The sequence below is a fragment of the Lycium ferocissimum genome, unplaced genomic scaffold (assembly GCF_029784015.1).
Source record: "Lycium ferocissimum isolate CSIRO_LF1 unplaced genomic scaffold, AGI_CSIRO_Lferr_CH_V1 ctg1707, whole genome shotgun sequence".
NCBI lineage: Eukaryota > Viridiplantae > Streptophyta > Magnoliopsida > Solanales > Solanaceae > Lycium > Lycium ferocissimum.
Window position 1 is genome coordinate 45,184 of NW_026716990.1, and position 16,471 is coordinate 61,654.

Below are 16,471 nucleotides of genomic sequence, written 5' to 3' on the forward strand. Positions count from 1 at the left end.
ATTTCTTACTTATCAAAACATCGCATACGGCGTGCCCTTCATTAGTCTATTCACTGTACGTTAACGGGAAATTTCCGAGGTGTAACACAACAGTGGGTACGCCAATAATATATCCAAGGACAAATACCAACCAGAGGTATGTCCATTCTATCCAAATCAAGTCGACAAGATAGAAGTCGATATTTACCAACTACACATGGCATCAAGCCAACACAATTGAACAATCAAGCATACATAATGGGGTGGCTAGTCCCAACACACATCAGGGCCCAACCTAAGGCAATATGCATCCCAACTTCATACCCAAAGGTTCATATGTTGTCTCCGATATTATAATCTAAATATGTGATTCACTATATGAAGGCTCACTAAAGGTAAACCATAACCTACTTGGACTGCCGAACCGCAACACCAACAAGTCACTCTTTTGCCTTGCCCTTCCTCGGAAGCTCATAACCAAAGTAGTCTAAGAATAATCGAATTCTATATTAGAAATCATAAAGAATGATACTAATATTACTATGGTATCAATTAGGTCAACCTTAACCCTAGAATTTGGGGAAACGGGCCCACAAGGGCATAACGGGAAATTCGGGGGCAAAATACCAAATTAAGTACGAAGTGATCATAAAACAACCACCAATTGTTGATTTAACTCAAGGATTGGCCTAAATCCGATTTCAAGCAAAAACCCCCCAAATTGGGTATAAACCCCAAATCTCCAAATCCGAAATTCAACGTTAAAAGTGGAAGATACGTGATTAATAAGCTTAGATTCATCAAGTTTTAGCATAACCATCATCAATTTATCATTAATAATCTAGGGAAATGTTCTTCCAAAACCCTCTCTCAAATTCCATCTCTAAGGGATTGTTAAAGGGAAGGGGGAAATCTAAGATGATTGTGATTAAGGAAGAGTAAAGGATTAGGCAAGTTTTACCTCCAAGAATTTCTTCAAAGTATCTCCAAGAATAGTTTCTCCACGCTCAAATATCGAGATGAGAAATAATAAGGGTCTAGAACTTATTTAAGACACATTTAATGAAATTTAACTGCCCGCCATCGCCACGGCGATAGAGATACCGCTGCGGCGGCCCCGCTACTGCGGCTGGGATGCCGCCACAGCTGTACGGCCAAAATTACACATGGCCGCCCCAGCGGTGATGACACCACCACAGCGGTGCCGCTGGGGCGGCTCTGCTGCCGCCATTGCGGGCACCAGACACCATAAATCCCCGAATTTTCTAAGTCTTCAATCGAGATCCCGTGTCATTTCTGAGGCCATCTGCTCACAAACCAAACACACAGACCCACACAAAAATACGTTGCGAACGCGCTCGTGGTCTCAAAATTTCCAACGGAGGCGTCGTTGGCCGAGTCAACCCCCGATGCCTTAATTCCAATTTTTCATTCCAAGTTCCGAAATGCATCCGGATGCATTGGGAAATGAACCAATTACTCATATAGGTTCTGAACGACCATCCAGACCTCTAGAAATTGACGGAATTTCGAAAAAGGTCCGTTTACCCAAAGTCAACTTTAAGTCAACCATTTTTCACTTTAAGCCTATATTTTCACCAAAGTTGCCCGAATTCGGTCTAGGCACCCCGGGAAGCGTATCAAGGGTCCCCTCGGGTCAAAAGCGAGCTAATCAATGCTCAAGAATGGGCAAAAATGCTGAAAGAACTATAACGACCAAACGGGTCATTACATCAAATACCAATTGAACCGTTGCTCGTCCTCGAGCAAAGAAAAGAAGGAACGGAGGGAAATACCTTAATAAGTGAACAACTAGAGATAACGGCTACGCATATCGGACTCAGTCTCCCAGGTAGCCTCCTCAATAGGATGGTGCTTCCATTGCGCCTTCACGGAAGTAATCTCATTTGACCTTAATTTTCGAACCTGCCTATATAAGATCGCGATAGGCTCCTCCTCATAAGTCAAATTCTCATCAAGCAATATAGAATCCCAACGGACAATGTAGGTACCATCGGCATGGTATTTCTTCATCATCGAAACATGAAAGGCCGGATGAACTCCCGCCAAGCCTGCGGTAATGCTAACTCATAAGCTACATCGCCAAAATAGTCCACAATATCAAACGGACTAATATACTTGGGGCTCAACTTGCCCCTCTTACCAAACCTCATAACACCCTTCATGGGTGAAACCTTCATTAGAACCTAGTTACCAATAGCAAACTTCAAATCCCGGACCTTCCGATCCGCATACATCTTCTGCCGACTCTGAGCTGCCACAAGCGTGGCCTGAATAACTCTCACTCTATCAAGGGACTCTCTCAATAGATCCGTGCTCCCAGGTCGAGCCTCAAACCCATCGAACCAACCAATCGGAGATCTACACCTCCTACCATATAAGGCCTCAAAAGGCGCCATACCAATACTCGAATGATAACTGTTATTGTATGCAAACTCTACCAAGGGCAAGTGCTGATCCCAATGACCACCAAAGTCAATAACACATGCTCTCAACATGTCCTCGAGCACCTGAATGGTCCGCTCGGACTGGCCATCGGTCTGGGGATGGAAAGCTGTACTAAAGTCTAATCGGGTACCCAATTCCTCCTGAAAGGCTCTCCAGAATCGGGAAGTGAATATAGTACCCCGATCAGATACAACCGAAATAGGGATCCCATGTAATCTCACAATATCCCGAATATACATCTTGGCTAATTTCTCCGCGGTATAGGAAACCTGAACCGGAACAAAGTGAGCGAACTTAGTCAACCGATCCACTATCACCCAAATAGAATCAAACTTTCCAAGGGTCTTCGGAAAACCCGTGACAAAATCTATGGTAATCGTCTCCCACTTCCACTCGGGAATGGGCATCCTTTGAAGCACCCCATCGGGTCGCTGGTGCGCATACTTTACCTGGCCAGAGAGGTGCCACTTCACCTTGTTTATGCCTAGCTTTATACTATATATAGATGAGTGGGGATTTTTTAACCTTTAGAGCATTTTATATTAAATAATATTGTATTAAAGTGCATCATGTCAAACCACATTCTGCTGCATTTCTTATTTACGTTAGTGGCCATTAGAGTCAAGAAAGTGTCCAATTACTTTCTTTCATTCCCTTGCAGGCTCTAATACATTACTCTCCCATATTCTCACCAATTTAATATCCCACTCTCCCATTTTTCATCCAATTCATTTCAAGGATGATTTTCTTCACCTATAAATAGAAGTCATCCTTATCTTGTGGTGTGTGAAAAAATATTGGAGAGTTCTTGAAAATATGAGGAAAAAAAAGAGTTTTACTTAGTTGAAGAAGGTGTTCTTTTAGTGGAGTTTTGGACTCAACATCTTGTCCAGAGTTTCTTGAGTTGTACGACACTGTCAGGCTGTAGTATCCTGAAGGGGACAAGTCAGTAAGATTACTGCTGGACCAGTAAATTTTTATTGCAGTGTGCTTGAAACTTTTTAAAGAGAGCAAGATATTCGCGCCTCAGCCTGAAGATACTTTATTTTCTTCATTTTATTTTTCAATTGTATTATCACCAACACTTCACATTATGCAACGTTGATTGAATTAATGCCCCATATGTTATTAGTTCGTGAAAGAAAAATTCCTTTGACCTGTAAAGATTAGTTCTCATATACTCAATTATTGATAGTTCAATTAAGATCTAAAGTTTCTTTGCACTTGTTTGAAGCATGTAAAGCTTCGATTTTTAAATCTTATATATCATATGAATATTTTGTGGAAACTGATTGTGATATCACCATGAAGTTGAAGCTTAAAGAAATCCTAATCCAAAAATGATAATTGTATAAAGGATTATGAGTAATCGTACAAATAGTTACTAACTTGTTATGTGAGGAAAATCAAGAATGGTAATCATATAAAGATTACGAGTAAGCGTATATAGAGTTACTGAATCGTCATAGTTTGGCACAAAAAAGTTACAGTCGACTAAAATTACTTAAAAAACTAAAAAAAGAATGAATGAATGAACGAAGCTATGTATCTAATTAAGAAAAACTCAGTAACCATGTTGTTGTTTGATGAGATTCATTTTCTAAAATTATTTAATTCTTGAGTTCACGATATTACATTTATGTTTTATTTAAAGTCTTGTTCCAACTTCATGAGGGGTTGTTGAAACTTATTGAGTACCCTTTGTGGTGTACCGACGTTCTCTTGTAGGAATCTACAGGTTTTACAGGTGAGCAAACAACAGACTAGATTTCCCCTTCATTGCAGTTCTGATTGGTCAGATCCGCTTTAGCCTATGAATTTTCTCAGTTTACCCAGACAGGTAGTATTTATTTATAATTGTGGTCATTCGTTTCGAGGATTAGCAAGGAATTCTATGTCTTGTGCAATTCGTTCTGAACTCCCAATAGAGGCTTCATATACGTACTTGAAATTTGGGTTGGATATCCACTATGCATAATGTCTTCCAGGATATTTGCAGCTTTAAAAAAATATTGTTGATTATTCAAATAATTATTTTATATGTATCATAAGTTAAGAGTTTATTTATTTTCTTAAATGTGGGTTGAATGCACGTTATGATATAACATAAAGATATAGGATGGTGGTTCACTCGGCCAAGTTAAGATATCGAGTTCCTACCACGCCTTGACAAGAAATTAGGTCGTGACATTTATCTTGTCAATAATACTAGATTAGATGCAGCTTTTCTTGTAAGCTTATTAGCAAGATTTAATTTTGCGCGATATAAAAACAATAGAATGATAAATATATACAGATGCCTTTAAGGGGCCATTGATGTGAGATTGGCTTATTCAAATGAATTCAGGTCACAACTAATTGGTTATATAGATGCAAAATATTCACTGATCTCAAACGGACTAGTTATTTACATATGGGGATATTGTTATATCATGGCGATCAACAAACCAAACTATAGGTGCTACTTTTTCAAATCATGTAGAGATAATGGCCTTTTATGAAGTAAATCGATAATGTATTTTACTGAGATCAGTAACTCAATCATTCAGGAAATGTATGTTGTTCTTCTAAAAAAGGAGATTCCAACAACATTATATGAAGACAATGTTGCATTTATGGATCCACTGAGAGGAAAATACATATTTAAAGAAAATAGAACGAAACACATTTCACCAAAAAAATAAATGCATGAACAAGTACATTTAAGTAATAATTTGACGAATTTGTTCATTAAAGCAGTATCAACCTCAACATTTGAGAAGTTGATATACAACATTAGAATGCATTTTCTCCGAGATATCAAGTTTTCATCATGGGTATAAATATAAATATGCATTATATGGCTTTTCCCTTAACAAGATTTGTCATATTGAATTTTCCTGATAAGGTTTAATGAGACGGCTAGTGTGACGCTTATGACTGAGGGCGGGTCAAAGAGAAAGACTGACATGCTTCTACATCGGAACGGAGAAAGAAAGTGAAGGGCTTTATAAGACATATCACAAGTTCACATGGTATGCACACTTTTGGGCTTGATGATGGCGTAGATCAAGAAACAAATCCATGATGTCTATCTGACCAAAGAGGACAATATGTGCATATTATTCGATACGCGTACTCATTTTGATTCACTAGCATTTTCCTAGTAAGCTTTTAACGAACATTATTTATTACTGGATAATTAAGAGGGATTGTTATGAATAATAATGTTATAGATGTCCATTTCTTGTTTATTTAGGTCTAGCAAAGAAAAGTTCTTTTAAGTTCTTTTCCTAAAATTTAGTACCCGTTACTTTGAAAAAAAAAAAACTTCAAAAGGCTCGCTTGCCCCAATTTTGTTATATTCTTGTGAATAAGAATATCTCCTCTTTTATTTTTTAACAAAGCTTTAAATAGCCACTAAAACACAAAATAAAATCTACATAATACATATTCGACAACCTAAAATATCTAAGCAGAAATTTAAATTTAAACATAAGGTAGTAGAGTTTTCCCAACACTGATTATTCCACTTATCGAGAGCCTTATATCAGCTAATAATCTAATATCATAACACCATCAGTGGGATCTTCATGGAACATCACAAGATCCTATACACGCTGTCAGATAGAACCTGAAACTGGAGTAAAATAAACATCAGTCCACTAACTTCACTGTTATTCATGAATACACGATTCCAACAAAGTGAATTGTTGAAATGCAAGAAGTAAAGGATTAAGAATACCACTATACAGAGTTCTATCTTTTCTGCAGCGTACCAAGCAGGTAACCTTGGATGAAGCTTTTCAGACTTCTAAATTAAGAAACCAGAAACTCTGGCCAACAGATATACCTTAGCTGAGGCAATTACTGCTCATCCTTTCCAGAGTAATAGTAGCGGAATACACCAGAGAAATCCTTTGCCGCATGACCGTTATTGCAGAGCTCTGTGAAGCTGAATTCAGATATGGATTTTAGATACTTAGACAACATTTTAGTCCAACAGACATGATAATAACCAGAAGACATGTTATAATAACATGCTGTTTTGAGAGAGTATTGTGATTTTAGTCCCTCTAGATCGTATCCCCCACCCGTTTAAATGTTAGCAGACCTGCCCACTTATCCACCCTCAACTATAACTCTAGGTTATTCACCACTTTGCTCCATTTTGTAACCTAACAAATATTTATCATATCGCATCCAAATGGTTCACGGTGGACCAAGTTGTAACGCGCCTTAATTTATTCTAGTCCTGCTTCTCCTTGCAGGCAAAATTCTTTTGGGACTCAAGAACTGAAGATAGTGGTGAAGTGTTCAGAACTTCATGGTCAAGAGACAATTTACAATGCTAAATGAGTCGCAAAAAAGTTGAGGACATAATCAAGGACCAAAAACTGAATAATCACATCGATTGAGTCCATGGCCAGGATGTCTTAACTGGAGAAAAGCAACACACAGCAACAAGGTTTATTGACCAGATGTTATTGCAGAAAACAATTTCCAAACTACAAAGAATGCAGCACATCAAAAGCAATAATAACAGCTAAAACATAGAGCACTTTCTGATATTATTCCAGCATTCAGTATTTTCTCAGATATATTATGAAGTCTCTCTGACATGCGATATCATGATACACAGTACATTAATTAAGAAAACAGAAAGTCTACTCTGTTATAACTGTTAGGTTGTGTTCAAAATAGAAAATAGTTCAAGAAAATGTTGTCAATGCCTAGTAAACTCGCATAGAATGTCACAATTGTAATTGAATAGTATACCTCCAGTTTCATGTATGTGAAAGGAGATGCAACTGAGAACATTACAGATGGCAAAATGCCTAAGCCCCAGATTAATGCGTTGAGAGGATAGATAATAATACGACCAGTAGATCCTTATTCATTTAAGTATTAGTAAGGCAAAGTATTAGTAAGGCAAGTAGATCCTATAATTAAAGTCACAGTATAGCTTTTATTTCTAACTTCACAGGCATACAATTTTCTGCAGTCTATGCCACATGAACCATCTTATGTACTCGTTACTGAAGTAGGAAGGGCTTACATATTTTCGGTTTGTGAAGTCAAAGGACACTTGAATCCAATATCTTTTGCTGATGCTGCAGCAAGGTTCAGATCTTTAGCCTGAACAGAGGAGGACACCAACATCCATAACGGAGCGTAGACCCCAAAACTATAATACAAACTACACTATTGTAGACTTCCTAGAGTGTGACTTCAAGTGATTATGCAGCAGAAAGAGAAAATGAATTGAGTAGAAAAGAAAAAGGGAAATAGTTCATAACAAAGTGAAACGGATCTTTGTTTAATTAATGCTACCCTGTACACCTAATGAACTCAGATCTCTCTCTTTAGTGAACACATAGGCATTCAGATGCATCATACACGAGCAATTATTTGCATACTCATAATTACCACAGTGACTAAGCAAAAGTATCTCCAGCAATCAGACAGAAGTAAAACCCATTAGAGAACACATTTAAAAGAAATGCGTATTAATGGTGAGCTTCAAAGTGAACCTTGACATGCATTTATAAATGTAGAACTGAACCTTCATCTTCTCCGATATCTTAGCAGAGCAGGTACATAACATGGTTGTACTATATCAAGACAGGATTGAACACGTACCATCAACTTAGACGCAAAACCTCCAATATAATTCCTGGAAGAAGGCACTCCATCCATCACCCCAGGCACTGGATTATATGTGTCACTGTCATTAGATTCACACAAGCATAAAGTTAGTAATCAGCTAAACCTGGATTTTGTTCATGTTAGCAAGGGACAGATTTAGATGCTACAGACAAGATTTAACTTGCATACTTTTGCTTTCCTGGAGTGTCATTTATCTATTTTCTTATTTTTTGTATCCTAAGGTCCTTTTTGTTATGATCATAAATTAACTTATTTCCTTTGTTGCTCGGACTCTTCACTTTCGGTGCCGCACCCGTGTCGACACGACATGGGTGTGGGTTTGGGTGTGGGATCCGTACCGATCTGGTCAACCAATTTTGGGTACTTTGACCAAAATCGAGGGAGAAATTCCGGACAGATTCAATGATTTATGTAATCAAAACAAAAAGCTATGGTGAAATTGAAGAAAATGGAATAACTTGTATATAGAAATTTCTATGTCACTCCTTTTCCTTTTATCTCCTTCCGAGATTCTCCTCTTGATCAATATTTTCTCCTCAAGCTTTCCACATAATATCTCAAAATTTAGGTTTTATAACTCTATTTTTAGGATTTTGAATTATTTTTTGCCGAATCCCCGCACCCGTATCCTTTCCAGGATCCGTACCCTCGTATCTTAAATTTTAGATCGTGACGAATCCGACCTCTAGATCCGTACCCGTATCCGACACCCGCACCCGAGTCCGAGCAACATAGCTTATTTCATTGTGAACCTTGAAGTAGGATAAGGTAAAGGTCTTGAGTGTGCAAGGCAAGAAATGAAATATTGTTTCAGAATCATAGGTATTTTCACCGAAAGATAAATTCTGAGGGGATTACAAATAGGAGGAAAATACTTGCCCACACCGGTGCTTACACCAAATAACATTAGTTTAACACGGTTAAGTGATAAAAACGAGATGAGAATACATATTAATTAACCATTTTACGTAATAAATTATATTTAAAAGACATATTTCATGTATTCAATAGTTTGGTGTACACATCAGGTGTGGATAAGTTTACTCCATAAATAGGACGACCTATGAAATCGCTGGACATCACCTAATAGGCTGCATTAAGTTAAGTTTCTTGCAAGTGATAAGAGTAAGATATGGAGTCTACAAATTGGACCATTACTCATAAGGCAGTGATCGGAAAGCAATCAATAACCTGATAGCATTGGGTAAGTTTAAAATTAAATCCTGTTCTAACCTACAGAACTATGTTGTAAGGTTAAAATGTTTAGGGCTCATGACCATCATCTCAATTATAAAAAGCCAAGATCTCATCTGTATGAATTGGGGTATGCTTCAGCGAAGCTGTTCAAGTTCGATGATCTAATATCAATGATAGAAGGCCAGAAGTCTAATCCTAATCCCTTAAAATACATTCCTCGATTCTAATTTCTGTTAAGCTTGAGGATTGGAGATCCTCTGTTTCATCTAAATATAAGCACCTCTCTGCTGGCTTATTATATGTTTGATATAAGGAAAATCAAAGATTGTTATCAACATTGAAAGTAGAAAAGGATCTTGTTAAGTTTGCGCTCTTGCATTGCTGGGTTGGAAGTATGCTAAAAGCTTTTTACATTTGAAGCAAGTCTTTTTGTCATTGCACTGATACTTTTTTCTGCTCGAGTGCTCAAACTTTTGAGACACTTTCTTATTCTTCACTATTTGGTTCAACAAACTTTCAAACTAAAATGAGCATAGGAACAAGTCACTTTTTTCAAGATGCATGGTATTATACTACTGCAGCAAAATGCACATTCACTTAGTAAATATAGATATACACGAAGACGCCTCTACCATAAATAAACGTCCTAATAAACATATTGGAACATTGTGCAGGAGATAAATATTTACTAGAGCAGATTATTTTTCACGCAAATTGGTTTCCATTAAGACTTTTGCCTTACTATGGATGATATAGTGCATTTAATACAAGGTCGCAGTGTACCTACTCCAACAGCGGGCACTTGAAGAATTGAATATTTGTGTTAGAGTGCTAGCTGAAATTCCCAAAGATTGACCAAGAGCAAAGGCTTCTGACACCCCAAGCATACTAATAGCCATTGCCAAATTGTTGCAGATTTTTGCAGTCTGAGAAAGAAAAAAGAGTTAATGCAACATTAACTTTTTTCCACCATTTTTTCTAGGCAGAAATGGACTTGAGGAATATTATCTCGTTATTGTTATAACCAACGTTCATCTGAATTTTGTTAGTTAGCATTAAGACAGTTCTTTTAAAAAGAGTTTTTTCGAAAACCTTTCTTAAAAGATCATTTGGCAAATTATTTTTTTGGATCTTTCCTTTCCTTATTTACTTTTTTCGGGTCAAGTTATTTCATAATGGCTTTTCGTTCTCTTCTTCCAAATGAAGGATCAATAGTTTGGAACACAACGAGGCTATCTCCGTTAATATTCTCCCATGACCCTATGAAGTTTCTGTCTCACCTACTTAAATTTCTTGAATTCAGGTTTTAAGGACATTATCACAAGAAACAATTTTGTATTTAGATCTTAAACTACAGAATACAAACTATTGCGCTGTAGAAGACTACAAATTGAAGCTAGGTTATGCAGACAATCAACTAATTCTATCTGGCATAAAGAAACCCCCTGCTGATGACCGGTAATCATATACTTCTATCTGGCATGTGCAATCTGGATATAAACATGTATGAGTGTAAGTAGTGGATAAGGTGTCATACGACGCAACTTAAGAAAAAAATCATTTATGTATAAATAGAAATATTTAAATAGATATACACCCAGATGAACTAGACACTGCTTGAAAACAATACAAGTTAAACATTAACATGGTCTTGGAAGTAAAGTCTTAAACTACCACAGTCCCAAACCCAAACCACTTAGAAGCTGAATTGTGACAATATGTCGATACTACTTGCAAAAAGCCTTCCATACGCTACTAAATCTAAGTCATAGAAAGTAACTGCCTGCTACATATTCTGATACAGAAAGCTGGACATATAACATTGTTTTCTACTGATTCACATCATATAGTTTTATCGGTTCTACTTACAGTGTCTAATCAAGTCTAAGCTGGGAAAACAAAATATAACAGAAGGGCCAAAAAAGGGAATTGGCTTTCAAAGTCTTTATAAGCACTCAGCAGATATGTAAAACTCAAAGTGCAAATTTTGAAATGTAGGTTCAGGACATACCGCTCCATTCCCCGATCCACCACAGTAAATAGTGTTTTTGCCCATTGAGAGAAACAAGGGTTTGGCAGCCGTGTAAGCCTCCTCTGGACCACCAACCTACATGCATATGTAGTTTATTAGCTCAAACCAACAAGGATCTGACTTTGGAAGCCAGAAAGTACAAGAGAGAATTTTCAGTCTGGCATAGGATTATAATCTCCTCGCAATTGATATCCATAAATACGTGTGCCATCCTGTCAGCTAATTCTGATAAGGATAAACAGAGCCCCACTTCCCCAAATCCCACCAACTAAAACAAAAAGAAATTCTATATTTCATTAATCCATCTTTTCATTGGAATGCCATATATACCATAGACAACAGTGACAACAACATACCCTGTGTAATTTACCACAGACAATTTTAGCTGTAATTTAAAATTTTCGATATCAAACATCTTTGAATAATTCAATATCCAAACTACATATTAGTGTCAGAAAGGAAAAACATTCATATACGCTCAATTGTATGTCATGAAATGTAAATTACCCTAAAAGTTTTCAAATATCCAGCAGTTGAAATTAAAAACAAGTTTAGAAGTTAATTCATCTTGTACTTTAATGCATTGGAGGTGGGATAAATATTTGAGAAATGGATAGCTTAGAAAAGAACTAAGGTATTACATTAAAGTTTTACTCCCTTCCCAAGGCCATAGTTAGCAACAATTACTACTACTAGTACACGAATCTTGAGAGACATGGCTTATGAGCTTCTAAATCTGTTGAAGGCACTGAGACTTAACAGGAAACAACAAAACTTTTATCTTACAGCCAGTCACGTAAGAAGTGCGTGGGTGTGAAATTACCATGAAACCACACTTAAGAACCGCTTAAATTGTAGAAATACCATGAAAGTAAGAGTCCCATTCTCTGCAGCAAGAACACCGCCTGAGACAGGAGCATCGAACATAGCAGGAGCCTTCCAGCCATCTGCAAAGACAATGGTGAATTTGCTAAAAGACCGAAACATCATGTGGATCTAATCTTTACCCAATACAGGAAAAACAATAGTCATTTCACATGTTGCAAGAAAGCCATGTTTTTGTGCGAAAATGGTAACAGCATAACATAGTCTGTGATCCTCTGAAAATCTTCCTCACGTTAGATTGTATAGATCTTATGTTGCATGCAAAGCTGAAAATGCATGTCACTGTGAAAACCTCAATGATTTGGTTGACAAGTTAGCAACTTGATCAACAGATTTCATATTCATAAGATTGCATTTAATTCTCACCATAGAAGAAACTACACATGCTGAAGAAAGGTTATCCATAAATAAGATAAACTAGGCTCAACTGTTTTGGAATTTCAAATCAGCATTAGTTATGTAACAAGTTTCAATCGATATAATGCATGAGTTTGACTTTGTTTCTATCAAATTGAACCAAGTTACTGGATATCATACGCAACGTGGATGGACAACCAGGATGATATGAGGAAGAAGAAGAAACTACAATGGAAACAATTACCAGACATACCATCCAAATAGAAAAATAGCTGACATGCACATTTGCTGCCCCATTTCGTACCTAACTAACTTTGAGCTCCACACTTTTGGGCCGTTTGGTTAATTAAGTTAGTAAAAGAAGAAAGACTCATAAAACAAGATAATAAGGTACAAACAGTGACACCGTCGTAGATGTTGATGAGAAAGGAGTATGTTTGCTTTGTTTTATTTGTCTCCCTGTGGGTAACAGAGGTAAACAGTGACTTATATGCCTATAACATACAATAAAAGTAGCTTATGACCAGATATTAGGTAGTTAATACATATCACACGCTCTATCAACACTATGCAGAAGTTGTGAAGTTAATTCATTTTGTCACTTAATATACCTTTCTTGTCTATCAAAGAATAATTAGACACAGCTGCAGAGAGCTTTCTTGATGTCTGAGGATCAATTGTAGAAGAATCAATAAATAGCCATGGTCTGAGTGGATTACCACCACTAAGAAAACCATTTTGTCCAGTATAGACATCCAAAACCTGTATGATTAAGAATATATTATTCATATAGCCAATATTGTAACATATCGAACTTATCATCAACAACAATATAAAAGCTATACAAAATGTTATGCAAATCTCACATGGTTTGATGACGGTAACATTGTAATAACTACATCACTTGTCTCTGCAACTTTTAAAGGCGAGTCTTCCGTGAGAATGCCTTTGTCCGAGAACATCTTCATAACATTATGATTGCTGGGATAAATAAAAACTGATGAGCTCAAACTCAAAACAAACTTCATAAGAATTGATTTGGACCTGACCAATCCTTTAAATCGAATAACGCATCAACATATAGAAGGATTCCTATTCTCAACCACCCTATTCCACATTGTGCTACACCAAAATCACATATAAGAGTGTCCAAACATGCAATTTCTGTTCCATAACACAACATAGCTACATGAAAGATACTACATTAGATCCAATTACATATGGAACTAAGCTAAGCTGTGACACCACCTAGGCTTATAGATTTAATTCTCACTCCCTATCCACTTCCCCTTTCCCTTTCCAACCCTGCTTATGTAATAGAAGGAAAAAAGGAATTGACGTGTGATTGATTTTACAGAGTAAGCAACCATAAATAAGTGAATAAAGTTGAAAAGCATTACATGTCATGTACCGCAACCTCGTGTCCAGCCTTAATCAAGTTATCGGCCATTCTTGATCCCATGTTTCCAAGTCCTATAAATCCAATTCTCTGTGGAAGATCCAGATAATAATATTATTACTAGCAAACTTGAAATGTAGGGACATAGGAAAACATTGCAGGAAAAATACATGAGAGTTACTATTAAATAAGCCGAATAAGAAGGCAATTTTATACTGAAAAACACAGTGATCGGTTTCAGTTAAGTTTAAGAGAAGAAGGCAGTAAAGGAAAATAGAAATCATCAAGCAATTCTATGATCAATTGATAAATTGAATACAGAAAGAGAACAGGAGTCCAAAATCTTCAAACAAACAGATAAAACGAATTCAGCTACTCTAAAAGTAGCCAATTCAGGCATTCAGCTACTGTTAGTCCAGTTAAAAGTGGAAAATAATAATAGGAGACCAGTAACTTGAAAGACCAAAAAAAAAAAAAAGAGAAGAAAGCTAGCTTCCTTACACCAAAAAGAGAGGTGTCATTCCGTGAAGAGTAACTGCGAATTGGAGAGAAGGGTGAAAGTGAAGAAACCAATTTGTGAAGTGATGTGAGCCTGAAAGTAGCCATAGCTGCAAATTCTTGAAGATGAGAAATAGAGTGGGCCCTTCCTTTGTTTAAATATGAGTCAGCTTACTGGTAGTTCATTGCGTGTACTCTCCTGATTTTGTCTGACCTGGAACCGCAATCCTGTAACAGAGAAGGAACAAGAAGTAAAGATCGTATTTTTATTATTTTATTAATTAGGAGATTTCAGTCTAATTTGGGCTTCATAGACGGGTCAGAAGAGAGGGCCTTTTGTTTAGCTAGTATTGGGCCCAAAGCCTGGCCCAGAATTAAGATAGTCTTTTATTCAATATAGCCCAAGGCATGTGTAGCCTGTTAAGTGGGCTTAGTATTGTCCTTTATATAGAGATTGTAACGGATTTGCAGGGTATGCTATGTTGAACCTGAAATTTCTATTTTATTCTTGTATTTCTTTTTGCAATTAATTATCTAAAAATTCCCCAAAATAGTCTAATCCTCACAATTTGGTATCAGTAGCCACGATTTTGGCTCAACAATGGTGGCTAATGATGCGATGACTCGCACTGCAGAAAACGCAGAGAATCTGAAAACACTAGAGAACAAGTTCATCGCATTCACTGAAGAAACCGGCAAAAAGTTCGATCAGATTCAAGCGAAACAAGACTTGTTCAGTACTAAACTCGACGAAATGAAAGATTTCGCTGCATCTTCCAATCGGGTAGAAGAGATGCTGATGAACTTGGGATTAGGCGATAGAACTTCAAGGACGGAGACCAGCGTTGCTATGGCGGCAGCGGCGGTTGCAAATAGAGAAGATGGACAGTCCTCGATGGGAAGTCTAAGAGCTCAAAACCCCACCTCTCAACATAACATGACCTCAACTGCTTTTAGAAATCTGGTACTTCCCTCATCTCCCTTACCAGGAAACCCTAACTTTTCTTCCATTCAAACCCCTTTCACTACAGAGACCCTTTTTTCCGTACCACCAAGCCCAATCACCTCCTCCACAAAAACACCATTAAACCCTACTGCTACAGCCTACAGACCCCCTCTCGTACCGTCACCACAATACCACCCCCTCCAACCCTAAGCCACTATGACCTAAATTTCGCATATATACCTAGCCGTCCCAACCAAATGAGTAACCAAATCCCTTTTGGTTCATTTTCGCAAAATGCTTCGGGCTGGTACACTCCGAGCCCACAATATTCCACTGGGCCAGATCACTCTACAGGGTTTGGGAGGGCCCCACTAGCAAAGCTTGCCTTTCCGGAATTTGACGAAATAAACCCCAGAGGGTGGATTCGAAGGTGTGAAATTTTTTTTGACCTCTATTAGATACAAGATGAGGCCAAATTGACGTATGTGGCCTTGCACTTGAAGGACTTTGTGGACAATTGGTATGATAGCTATGCGGTGGACCATGAAGGAAAGGTCACATGGGCAGATTTTTGCTTAGATATTTGCCAACGTTTTGGAAATTCCTTACCGGTTAACATAGTAGCCGAATTTAATCGGTTAGAACAAACAAAGGATGTAGAAAGTTACCAACGGAAGTTTGAAGAGTTAAGGTGCCTAGCAACTTTAATTAATCCGGGTTTAAAAGAAATTTATTTTGTGTATTGTTCATTGGGGGATTAAGTCTGGATATACAACCTTTAGTACAAAATGTTAACCCGACGACCTCATTAGAAGCCTATAAAAGCGCCAAATTGTTTGAAAAATCCATGACTGCTTTGTATAAACAAATTTCATCCAAGCTTACTCCAAAAGGCAGCCAGGCCCATTCTAAATTTTCCCCATATCAGCCCAGTTACAGAGCACCAGTAGTGGTTAATACTAAAGGGGTTAGTGCTGCCAAACCTTTAACTATTGAACAAATGAGGGAGAAGAGTTTATGTTTCAAGTGTCATGACAAATATTCACCTGGTCACCAATGC

General features: G+C 37.4%; 1 protein-coding gene and 1 long non-coding RNA gene across 5 annotated transcripts; one reads left to right on the top strand and one right to left on the bottom strand.

Annotated features, from left to right (window-relative positions):
* Positions 1-5,137: 5,137 nt before the first annotated feature.
* Positions 5,138-5,865, top strand: LOC132042683 (uncharacterized). Its single transcript, XR_009411546.1, has 2 exons — positions 5,138-5,264; positions 5,703-5,865. It is a non-coding gene; the product is annotated as an uncharacterized LOC132042683 (long non-coding RNA).
* On the bottom strand, positions 5,756-14,715 carry LOC132042682 (probable 3-hydroxyisobutyrate dehydrogenase, mitochondrial). Of its 4 annotated transcripts, none has more exons than XM_059433209.1 (11): positions 14,469-14,715; positions 13,969-14,057; positions 13,435-13,549; positions 13,180-13,330; positions 12,191-12,273; positions 11,306-11,401; positions 10,078-10,220; positions 8,071-8,155; positions 7,487-7,566; positions 6,281-6,382; positions 5,756-6,061 (listed from the first exon to the last, which is right to left on the bottom strand). In XM_059433209.1, the coding sequence occupies exons 1-10, from the start codon at positions 14,571-14,573 to the stop codon at positions 6,295-6,297; spliced, it is 1,035 nt and encodes a 344-aa protein (XP_059289192.1). In that variant the 5' UTR covers positions 14,574-14,715; the 3' UTR covers positions 5,756-6,061; positions 6,281-6,294. The 4 variants fall into 4 exon arrangements, 2 of the variants coding, with proteins under 2 accessions (XP_059289192.1, XP_059289191.1); XM_059433208.1 differs by having other exon boundaries at positions 5,756-6,067; XR_009411545.1 differs by lacking the exon at positions 7,487-7,566 and having other exon boundaries at positions 14,469-14,714.
* Between the last annotated feature and the right edge of the window lie 1,756 nt (positions 14,716-16,471).

Excerpts from the sequence above, each read along its gene's own strand:
- LOC132042682 (XM_059433209.1), bottom strand. The coding sequence starts at position 14,573 with ATGGCTACTTTCAGGCTCACATCACTTCACAAATTGGTTTCTTCACTT. Across the intron at positions 11,402-12,190 it reads ATGGGACTCTTACTTTCATG|GTTGGTGGTCCAGAGGAGGC; the intron begins GTATTTCTACAA and ends ATATGCATGTAG. Across the intron at positions 8,156-10,077 it reads AGTGCCCGCTGTTGGAGTAG|TGACACATATAATCCAGTGC; the intron begins GTACACTGCGAC and ends ATCTAATGACAG.